The following is a 12,449-nucleotide window of genomic DNA, read 5'->3' as shown; positions in this document are numbered from 1 at the left end:
TACTCTGATGGTCCTGGGGGACCCCTTGATACCAAGTTCATGAAGAAAGAGGCTGAACTGGAGCCACATCAGGCCTATTTATCAGTTTTGGAGAGGTTTTGGGGAGGCAATCCCAAGAGAGCTCGTTGACATACGCCTGGATAATTGGTCCAATGTGAGTAACTATAAGCAAAAGTCTTGGGAAATGAGTTTTGTTTATATGGAGTAAACCAATTCCACATTGGTCAGCAACCTAAAAGGTGCCCTAGGAGTTACTCTTACTAATTATAATTAAAGAAGGCATCACACACAGGCTGCAGCCTGGCTTTGAGTCCTCAGAGAACAGGAAAAACCTCAAGCACTAAATTTGGGTTAGGATGATCCCAGATTGCTAGAACCTGAGTACAAAGTAAAATAAATTGAAAAAACATCAAATTTGGAGAAAAATAATGTCATCTTAGCCCTCCAATTATTTCCCTCAATTTTTTTAAACACAACGTTCGGCACAAAAGACTTACAAGGAAATAGGATGCTGACAGTAAGCACCAACAGATGAAAACATAAAGGACTCTAGATAATGTATTAGGTGGGTGCAAAAGTAATTGCGGTTTAAAAGTTTAAAAATTGCAAAAACCGCAATTACTTGTGCACCCACCTGATAATCAGACATAGACTGATAAATAATGATGCTTACAATAGTTTTGGTTATAGAGCCAAGCCTGAAAATTTTGGCAGAAATTTTTACAAACTGAACAAACGTGAGTAACCAGCAGTCAAATAAAAAACATGTTACCAGCACTGCAGAAATCCTCTCATGTTCTCTTCTAGACACTGTTCCTGCAAGAGCAATCACTCCCCTGACTCCTAATAGCAGCCAGGGTAAAATTAGTTTTACCAATCACTAATTGGTTACCAATCACTAATTGGCTTTACTAATTAGTTTACTAATTAGTTTTAGGTTTTACTAGTTAGTTTTACCAATCACTAATTGGTTACCAATCACAAAATTAGTTTTACCAATCACTAATTAGTTAGTTTTACCAATCACTAATTAGTGATTTAGCAATCACTCCCCTGACTCCTAATTAGCAGCCAGTAAAATTAGTTTTCTCTTTTTTGTTCCTATTTAAATAGAAATTTACCTTTTTCACTCTTTTTTGTCTGCTTTTTTCATTCACTGTTATATATGTGAGGTTCATCTATATTGTTGTATGTGGTTGTAGATTATTTTCATTGCTGCAAAGTGTTCCGTTGTGCATTCTACCACTCACGGACATGTCTAGTTTCCATTTTTTGAATGTTATGAATAGTGCAGCTACACATTCCTCTTGGGTAACTATATGTAGGAGTGGAATTTTTAAATGATAGGGCAGGTCTATGTCTAGTTTTAGTAGATCGTGCTAAACAATTTTCCATAATACTTTTTCATGTATATACATACATAATTATATATATATAATTACATAATTATATATAATTCTTAACTATTTATCCAACCTCTAGCATTATAAAAAAGTTCTAGTTGCCCCACATTCTTACTGTGATTTGGTATTTTTCTATTCTTTTCATTTGAGCTTTTTACTGGGTATGTAGTATATCTTATTGTGGTTTTAATTTCCATTTCCACGATGACTAATGAACTAACAACCTCCATAAGTATATCCTCTTGTGTAATATATCATTAAGTCTTTTGCCCATTTTTCTATTGGGTTGTCTTTCATGTTGATTTGTAGGAGTTCTTTGTGTATTCTGGTTATGAGTCCTTTGTCAGATGTATATAGAAATATCTTCTCCAACGTTGTGGGTTGACTTCCATTCAATTAATAGTACTTATTGATAAACAAGACATTTAGATCTTAACATAGTCTGATTTATTAATTGTCATTTTATAATTAGTGCTTTTAAAATCTTGTTTAATAATCTTTGCTAAATCTTTGCTAATGTTCTGTATTTTCCTCTAAAGCATATATTGTTTTATCATTCACATTTCGATCTGCTATCGATCTAGAATTGATTTTTGTATCAGGTGAGAGAGAGATCAAGATACATTTCTCTGATATGTGGTATATAAACCAAAAAGAACAAGACAAACAAATGAGAAACAAAAACTCATAGACACAGACAATAATTTAGTGGTTACCAGAGGGTAAGGGGGCGGGGGGTGGGTGATGAGGGTAAAGGGGATCAAATATATGGTGATGGAAGGAGAACTGACTCTGGGTGGTGAACACACAGTGGGATTTATAGATGATGTAATACAGAATTGTACACCTGAAATCTATGTAACTTTACTAACAATTGTCACCCCAATAAATTAAAAAAAAAAAGATACATTTCTCTCCACAAATGTGCATATTTAACTGATTCAGTCCCATTTGTTGAAAATACCATTCTTTTTCTACTGCATTAATGTGTAAATCTTTATCATTAGTCAGGTGACTGTATACTAGTATGTCAGTCTGTTTCTGGACTCTGTTCCATTTGCCTGCTTGCCTATCCTTGCCTCAATACTCCACTCATTAATTATTGTATCTTCTGATAGGATTGACATATGGTTTAAACCCTTATTCTCTTCTTCAGTATTTCTTTGGCTAGTCTTGGCTCTGAATGTCCCATATAAATTTTAGACTAAGCTTGCCAATTGTCTCAAAAACATCTGCTGGGATTTTGATTTGTACTGTATTGAAACTAGATAAATTTGGGGGAGAATGGACATCTTTGCAATACTGAGAATTCTAAATCATGAATTTGGTGTATTTCTACATTTGTTTTATTAATTGATTTCAGAAACATTGTGTTTCTTTAATTTATTTTGGAAACATTGTGTAGTCTTTAGTAGAGTTCTTCCCCATTTTTGCTAGATTTATTATTATGTATTTGATGTTTTTAGAGTGCTATGAAATTGGTGACATTTTAAAAATTTTGTTTTATACCTGTTTACTACTTGTATGCGGTAACACAATTAATTTTTGCATATTGATTTTGTATCTGGTGATCTTGCTAGGAACACCAATAATTCCATTGGTTTGTAGCCTTTTGTGTTTTTTATGTTTACACTCAGGTTTGTGAATAGTGATATTTTTTTCTTCCTTTGCAGTCCTTATGTCTTTTGTTTCTTTTTCTTGTCTTACAGCACTAACTAGGTCTTTCAGTTCAAGGTTGAATAAATGTGATAAATGACCCTTGCTTTATCACTCATCTTGAGGAAAGCTGCAAATATTTCACCATTGTAAATGTTTGCTTTGAATCAGAGGTCAACAGATTACACTTTATGAGTAAAATCTACCTGCCACTTGTTTTTGTAAATATATTTTATTGGAATACAACCTGGTCCACTCATTTACACATTGTCTATGACTGCTTCTATGCTACAGTGACAGAATTACGCAATTATTTATTTATTTGCATGTGAACTTTTTTCTTTTTTTTTATTGTGTTAAAAAACACATAACATAACTTTTACCATCTTAACCATTTTTAAGTGTACAGTTCAGTGATATAAATCCATTCACATTGTGTGCAGCCATCACTACAATCCATTCCCATACCTCTTTTCCTCTTGTAAATCTGAAGCTCTATACCTATTAAACAATAATTCCCCATTTTTCCCGTCCCCCAAACCCCTGGCAACTATCATTATACTTTTTGTCTTTATGATTTTTTTGGACTCTAAGTACCTTATACAAGTGGAATCATGCAGCATTTGTCTTTTTGTGACTGGCTTATTTCACCTAGCGTGATGTCCTCCATGGTTCACTTAGCATAATGTCCTCTAACAAGGTTCCTCCATGTTGTAGCATATTGCAGAAAGTACTTTATTGTAAAAGCTGTATAATATTCCATTGTATGAATATACCACATTTTAATAATCCATTCATTGGTTGATTTGACACTTGGGTTGTTTCCATGTTTTAGCTATTGTGCATAATGCTATGAACATGGGTATATACATATTGCTTTGAGACCCTGCTTTCATTTCTTTTGGGTATATACTCAGAAGTGGAATTGCTGTGTCATATGGTAATTATATTTTTAATTTTTTTGAGAAATCTTCATTCTGTTTTCCACAGTAGCTCTACCATTTAAATTCCCACCAATAGTGCACAGGGTTCCAATTTCTCCGTATCATTACCAACATTTTTTTTCTGGTTTTTTGATAGTAACCATTCTAATGGGTGTGAAGTGGTGTCTCATTGTAGTTTCTATTTGCATTTCCTTAATGATCAGTGATGTTTTGCATCTTTTCATGTGCTTGTTGGCCATTTGTATATCTTCTTTGTAGAAATGGTTTTTTGCCCATTTTTGAATCAGATTGTGTATTTTGTGTTGTGAAGGTTTAGGGGTTCTTTATAAATTCTGGATATTAATTCCTTATCAGCTATATGATTTGAAAATATTCTCTCCCATTCTTCTCTTTATCTTTTTGTATCTACTGTAGGTTTTTTCTTTGTGGTTACTATGAGGTTTGCATAAAATTTCTTATAGCTATAACATCTCCTGTAAGCTGACAAAAACATAACTTCAACCACATGCAAAGACTACACATTTACTCCCTTGCCACACTTTGTTATTGATGTCATAATTTACTTCTTTTAAAAGGAAAAATATTTATTGTTATAGTTATTCTTAATACTTTTGTCCTTTAATTTTTTTATACTATGGTTAAATGTGATTTTTGTATCACCATTACAGCATGACATTGTTTGGTGTTAGTTTATATATTTAATTTTAACTGTGAGATTTATACTTTATGTACTGTTGGAGTGATTCTAGCATCCTTATTTTTAACTTGAAGAACTTCCTTTCGCACTTCTTGAAAGGCAGGTCTAGTGGTGATGAACTTCCTCTGTTTTCATTTGCTTGGGAAAGACTTTATCATTCTTTCCTTTTTGAAGGAAAGTTTTGCTGGAAATAATGTTCTTGGCTGACATTTATTTTCCTTTCAGCACCTAAATGTATAATATCACTCTTTCCTGGTCTGCAGGGTGTCTTCTGAGAAATCAACCGATAGTATTATAGGGATCCTTTGTATGAGATGGATTACTTTTTTCTTGATACTTTCAAAATTATCTCATTGTCTTTGACTTTTGGCAATATTATTACAATGTGTCTTTGTGTAGACCTCTTTAGGTTCAACCTATTGGGATATTGGGGCTTCATAAATCTGGAAGTCCATTTCCCTTCCCGATTTGGGAAGTTTTCAGCCATTATTTCTTTAAGTACAGTCATGCATCAGTTAATGATGGGAGTATGTTCTAAGAAATGAGTCATTAAGCAATTTTATTTGTTTGGACATCATAGAGTGCACTTGCACAAACCTAGATAGTATAGCCTTCTACACACCTAGGCCAGATATATATATATATATAGCTCCTAGGCTACACACCTGTACAGCGTATTACTATACTGAATACTGATGGCAATTGAACACAATGGTAAGTATTTGTGTATCTAAACATATTAAACACAGAAAAAGTACAATAAAGATATGGTATAAAAGATAAAAAATGGTAGGCCTGTGTAGGGCACTTACAACAAATGGAGCTTACAGCACTAGAAGTCACTCTGGGTGAGTCAGTGAATGAGTGGTGGGTGAATGTGAAGGCATAGGGCATTACTGCACATTACTATAGATTTTATAAACTCTGTACACTTAGGCTACTCTAAATTTATAAAAATTATTTTTCAGCTCCGCTATAATTTTATGGGACCACCATCATACAAGGTCTGACAATTAAGGTCGCGAACTCACTACTGTGTGCTTACATGGGCAGCACTGTACAAAGAGCTCAGTAAGGTTTCATAACCTTGGTATATTGGTGTCTCACAGATGTGTTTGTGTTGACATGTGGCGGTGTCTTGCTGAGTGGCGTTCATTATTGTTGTTGAGTGTTTTTGTGTGTCGTTGCCAGAATATCTGAACTTAAATTAGAGCATAGAACAAACATTACGTGTCTTGTTAAACTTGAAAAGAGTAGAAGTGAAACCAGGAACTTGCTAGTCCAAGTTTATGGGGATAATGCTATGAAGAAAAAGGCAGTGCACAAATGGATTAAATGTTTTTCTGAGGGAAGAGAAAGTGTCTGATGAAGAGAGGTCAGGGCAGCCAATAACAAGCAGAACTGATGAAAACATTGCAAAAATTCATCAAATTGTGTGTCAAAATCATCAGCTGGCTCTGAGACGCACAGCAGACCAAGTAAACAGTAAGGGAAACCTTAATTGAAAATCTTGGTATGAGAAAGGTGTGTGTAAAAATGGTCCTGAAGGAGCTCACTGATGAACAAAAGCAAAGGAGAGTCAAATTTTGCCAAGACCTTTTTGAGAGGCAAGACGATATTTTGGGCTGTGTTATCACTGGTGATGAAACATGTGTGTACCAATATGACCCTGAAACAAAGCGTCAAAGTGCACAATGGAAGTCAGCCAATTCTCCACCACCAAAAAAGTTCCTTCAGTCCAAATCAAGAGTCAAAACGATACTGCTAACCTTTTTTTGATATCAGAGGGATTATTCATTATGAATTTGTACCAGCTGGACAAAGTTGGTACCAAGTTTATTATTAATATTTGGAAGTGCTGAAAAGGCTGTGTGAAAAAGTTAGATGACCTGAACTTTTCGCCAACAATTCATGGCTCTTGCATCACAACAATGCACCAGCTCACACAACACTGTCTGTGAGGGAGTTTTTAGCCAGCAAACAAATAACTGTATTGGAACAACCTCCCTACTTACCTGATCTGGCCCCTAGTGACTTCTTTCTTTACCTGAAGATAAAGGAAATATTGAAAGGAAGACATTTTGATGGCATTCAGGACATCAAGGGCAATATGATGCCAGCTCTGTTAGCCATTCCAGAGAAAGAGTTCCAAAATTGCTTTGAAGGGTGGACTAGGCGCTGGCTTCAGTACATAGCTTCCCAAGGGGAGTACTTCGAAGGTGACCGTAGTGATATTCAGCAGTGAGGGATGTAGCACTTCTTCTAGGATGCGTTCACGAACTAAATCAGACAAATGTCTCTTTTTAAATGCTCTGATGAATAAGTAGTAATAATATAAAAAAATTGTTATAACCCTAGATAATAGGAATAATTTTTAGTTTTTAATGCTCATGGAAAAATTATCACCCTTATCAATAATTATATTGGGTTATTGTATATTTATTAAGTAAATATAATAAAATGCTAGTAGATTTGTTACTAGTAAAATGAATAACAAGAATGAAACAGTATTGATGTAACCCTGGGGAAACAGTTACATTTTGACAACTATTTGGCAGTACAGAACATGAGCTTTAAAACTATCCATAAGTACAGGTGATGTCATTATTTTTAAGAATGTAGGCTAGTAGAATAATTCACATGAAAAAGTAGTGCTTATCATAATGTTGTTTTTTTAATATTTAAAAATTTGAATTAACCCTTAAATAGCACAGTAGGGCAATCTTTGACAAAACTATGGTGTGAGGGTGTATTGGCACACCTTAAAAAGTATAATTATGACAACTGTGTAAACTGTCTTGTTACAGGGACATTCATATACAAAATATAAATATTAAAGAGTAACACAATTTAAGACAAAAGTTAGAACTAAAAGTATTGGTGAATATTAATTTAAACAGTGAAAATTGCATGTCTGTTAATTAAAAGGGAATGTGGGATGATGCAGACCTGTGTATTATAAGTTTAAGTAAATTTTCACTTTAAATTTAAGTACTTAGTAAGCATAGTTTCAAAGATAGACTGAAATCCTCCCAGCATATGAATCCTGGTAAGTGGATGATCCTATGTTAAACCCCACGATGTCCTCCAAAAGAATGATTTAAGCACAAGCTCTTTCAGTTTCCCAGGGCAAGCTATAGGCAATTCCTTCTCAAGAGTGAATTGACATTATCTGCTGCTGCTCAGCTTTAATTTTAACAAGGACCACCACAATAGCTAACATTTATTGAAAATATACTGTATACTAGGAATTAACTCTTTGCATGTTTACATGCATGTCTAATTTATCACAAACAATGCTTTACATACATTACCATATTCAAACTTCCTGACAACACGATGAGGTAGGTTATACTCCTTTTGAAAGTAATTTCCCAGGGTCACATAGCTTACATGTGGCAAAGTCAGGGTTGGAACTTGCTTCAGTTTAACTCTAGAGCCACTGCTGTCTACCACTTTTCTGCACTACTTTTTATTGTAAGGTAAACAGGGAACAGGCGATCTGGCTATCAACAAGTCACTTCCACTGGCGAGATACTATCTTCAGTAATCACAACCTGTGTCACTGTAGCAGGCAACCAGATACTTAAAGGGAAACAGACAAGAATGAACAATCGTACCCAGTGATAGTTTTTATTTTCTTGTAGAATTTAATTGATTATGGTGTACCTTATTGTACATACTCGTATATTTGCCCCGACTTTTACTGACTTATCTTTCCAACAACTTCTACTGAGTCAGCTTTTTGGTAACCATCAACGATAATCAATGTATTATGAAGATGTTGGCCTGAGTTGATCTTGGGAGAAATACAGGACAGGGCTAACTGTGGACCATATAAGTTATGAACAGGTGTGGTGGACCTGGATGCTAAGATGAATAATTTGAACTTTATTCTGCAGGCAGTATAAAGCCATTGGAGATTTTTTATAGGGTGGTGGTCAGGGTGATATAACCGTATTCTATGAAGATTAATCTGATTGTGGTGTGAAGAATAGATTGAATGGGGAGAGACTGGGGACCAGAGAACTTCTAGAAGGGCGTGTCAATCATTCAGGTAAGAGATTATGAAATGTCCATAAAAATCATTCTTTCCTGGCCCCTAACTTTATGATTACAATTATGCCAGTTTTGTATAGTACATGTTAATGATTCCAGGCATTATGCCAATGTAAGCATTGGGGCTGCAAAGATGAAACTGACTTGGAAGGAGTTTCCCTAAATATGAAAATGACGTTTTCACATGAAATTTAAGATGTTAGGAAGAATGGGGGGTCTTAGATATTTGGTAAAATATTGCAGTAGGTCTAAAAGTCTTTAGTACCTAAAGACGCCATCAAATCCTTTGCAGTCCCAGTTTCTGTTTTTTCAGCATAGGGCCTTTGCAGACATGGGGCGTCCCCCCGGAGGCACGAATATTTCAAGTTCACATCACAGGTCCTGGAAGTGACATCTCCACTTTCACTCCCTCTCTCACTCTTCACTGCTTAATTGTGGGGAATGCAATTGGGTGGAGACCCTTCTGTTGGATGTGAAGTCAGTACCACTGAGCAGAATGAATTTTCCTAACCCAAATTAGTTTCCTCAGGGAAGACTTGATATCTCTGTTCCTCAAACTGTAGATAAAGGGATTCAGCATTGGAGTTACCACTGTGTACATCACTGATGCCACTGTGCCTTTCTGTGCCGAGCGGGTTGAGGGGGGACTGAAATAAACACAAAAGGAAGTCCCAAAGAATAGGGAGACCACGGAGAGATGAGAGCTGCAGGTAGAAAAGGCTTTCCGCTTGCCCTGAGCTGAGGGGATCTTCAGGATTGTTGAGAAAATATACGCGTAAGAGATAATCAGGCAAAGCACACAAACCAGGCCTGCGAGACCCCCGATGGTGAAGATTACCAGCTCATTGATGAAGGGGTCTGTGCAGGACAGACTCAGGAGGGGGTTGATGTCGCAGAAGAAGTGGGGGATCTCATGGTCTGCACAGAAGGACAGGCTGTTCATCAAGAGTGTGTGCAGGAGGGAATGGAGGGCGTTCACCGTCCAAGAAGCAGACGCTAGGAGGACACAGAGCCCCGGGCTCATGACCATGATGTAATGGAGTGGGTGGCATATGGCCACATAGCGGTCATAGGCCATGACAGCTAAGAGGAATGCCTCTAGCATCACAAACAGCATGAAAAAATACAGCTGTGATAGGCACCCTGCGTATGAGATGGCCTGATTCTGGATCCATATGTTTGCCAGCATCTTGGGGACTGTGGTGGACACAAAGCAGGCATCAGCGAGGGAGAGGTTGGCCAGGAAGAAGTACATAGGAGTGTGCAGTTGAGCATTGGTGACGATAGCCAGAATGATGAGGAGGTTGCCGGCCACGGTGATCAGGTACATGGACAGGAACAGCCCAAAGAGAACCTCCTGCTGTTCTGGCTGTTCAGAGAGCCCCAGGAGGAAAAATCCTGAGCTGCTGGTCAGGTTTTCCCATCCCATTTGTCTGTGAGCAGCAAGTTGGGTTAATTGAATGAAGCTGATAGCCGTGGATTGTGAACTCTGAAAATTATGCAGTATTCCAATGTCGATCTTCTAGTATGAAGTGGAATCATAGGAAATCTCCAATATTTAACTGCTCGGGACCTATAAAAATGGCAGTTTCATATAGTTTAACTGAATATTTGCAAATAACTGCTTGGTACCATGGGAAACCAAAGGTTTGTTTGGAATGGGAGAGAGGTGTTTTTTTGTTTGCTTTTTTTTAGTTTCAGGTGTACAAAACAATGTAATAGACACAAAATGATAACCTCCCTCCCCCAATCTACTACCCCTCTGATATCGTATACAGCTATTACAATTCCATTGACTCTATTCCCTATGCTGTACTCCATATCCCGTGAATATATATGTATATGGCCCCAAAAATGTACACACATTTTAAGAAAGGAAAAAACTGTATTAAAATTTTACTACTCAATATATACTGATAACAAAAGATGAATACAAGTCACATTTGACTTCTACAATTGCAAGAGGTGCTCAAAATGGTTACCATCAGCATAATTTTAATAGCTTTGAGTTAATGGAGTGCTTGCCATAGGAATACGTAGTTAACATTATGGTTATAGAGGCATAAAGATGTTAAAAAAAAACCAGATACATTCTTCCTAAATGAAATTCTGGGAATGGAACAGTGTTTCAGCTGAGGAATTAACCCAAAGAATCAGTTTTCTCCTGTGCTACTTTTTCCCCTCGGAGGTTAAACATGTCCTACAAATCTGTCAGCCCCAACTGCACCACTGAAATTAGTACTCACCAGACGGTAGGGGTATCTGTGAGTTATTCTCTTACTGACCATGAACATCTCTCACCAAACTATCTTCCTTTTGGATGTAGATACCCCAGCTCTCATGCTGCATGCTGCTATCCTCTCATTAAAAAACCCAACAAAGGGGAAAAAAATAGGAAGCCTAGAACCAGAGCATAGTATATATCAGATTTTGGTCTGCTAAAGGTGACCTTGCCCATTGGTAGGAAAGGGAAGAGGGATGGAATCAATGGTGCTGGGACAAGCTAGTCAAATCTTTGGGGACAATTAACTTAGAGTCACGTGTCACAGTGTTTACTGAATAAATTTCAGGTTGCTAAGGCATTATAGCTACAGATAGATCTAAAAAGCAACTGCAAGAAAATATTGCACAATAACTGTTTGATCTCAGGACAAGGGTAGCACTTCTAACTAAAAGGAATGGAAGCAATGATGAAGGAAAAAAATTGGTTTAATCAAATGAAATTAAAAATTTCTCCCTTTAAAGGAAAAGAGCACACACAAAGTAAAAAGGCAAGCAAAAAGCTGGAAGCTCTTTTAACATACATTATAGAAAGAATTAACATTCTTAAAAGAGTAATTAATAATTTTAATTAATAAATAAAGGACATGCCCCCAATAGAAAAATGAATAAATCATCACTAAGCCTTAAATCACATCCAGCATGGGTAGAACTGAATCTAGTCTCAATCATTTAATTCCAAGACTTGTGCTCTCCACGCTCCACATGGTCTCTCCATAAATCACCATACTTTGCTAGCAGCTGAAATCCCCAAGGTTGCCCACTTGTGTGCAATTGGCCAGAATATGATCATAATGGATGGTGGCTCCTCCACTTTCTCCCAAGAGTCCCTACACTACTCAGGGCTGTGTTTATTAGACGTTGTATTCCCCATACCCCAAAGACCTAGCTCTAGGTGTAGTGTGGGGCTTAGTGCGTATTTGTATATGGCTGCTTTAGTACACCTTTCCTAATGTTTCTTCTGAGTACAGTCATGTCTGTGGTTCCTGGGCCTCAACAGCTATTGCTTTTTCCACCGCCCACAGCTGACTGTCACCTCTCCTTCACTCAGAGCAGAAGGTCTCTCATTGACTTATGGCAGATCAAAAAGGCCCCAGAATCTTGTCTCTTGACCATTTCTGACTCAGCAGAGACAGAACCCTCAGCCCTAATTACCCACCACTTTCCCTTTTAGCTCCCTGAGTTACAGACCAGAGACCTTACTTCCTCTTTTCTTTTCCCATTTGCTACTGTTTGGTCCCAACGTTTAGGCTATCTTTTGCCATATGAATACCTAGTACTTTATTGAAACGTAAAACTCATTCAGGGTGTTGTCCTTTTCATATGGGGTCAGTGCACATTTTTCCAGGCTTGTTATAAATTATAACTCCTACAACTCAAAACAAATTTGTTCTCATATTTTATATTAGC

The 12,449-nt window shown here is 36.8% G+C and overlaps 1 protein-coding gene across 1 annotated transcript; it reads right to left on the bottom strand.

The window, feature by feature from the left end:
• Nucleotides 1-9,237: 9,237 nt before the first annotated feature.
• LOC308488861 (olfactory receptor 1G1) lies at nucleotides 9,238-10,301 on the bottom strand (the record flags this gene model as incomplete). The annotated part of the gene is made up of 1 exon (XM_081029091.1): nucleotides 9,238-10,301. The coding sequence occupies exon 1, from the start codon at nucleotides 10,186-10,188 to the stop codon at nucleotides 9,238-9,240; it is 951 nt and encodes a 316-aa protein (XP_080885217.1). The 5' UTR covers nucleotides 10,189-10,301.
• Nucleotides 10,302-12,449: the final 2,148 nt, after the last annotated feature.

This window comes from Rhinolophus hipposideros (assembly GCF_964194185.1).
Source record: "Rhinolophus hipposideros genome assembly, chromosome: 20".
In the NCBI taxonomy this organism is placed as follows: Eukaryota; Metazoa; Chordata; class Mammalia; order Chiroptera; family Rhinolophidae; genus Rhinolophus; species Rhinolophus hipposideros.
The sequence above is the reverse complement of the archived record's forward strand: the minus strand, read 5'-3'. Positions and strand labels throughout refer to the sequence as shown.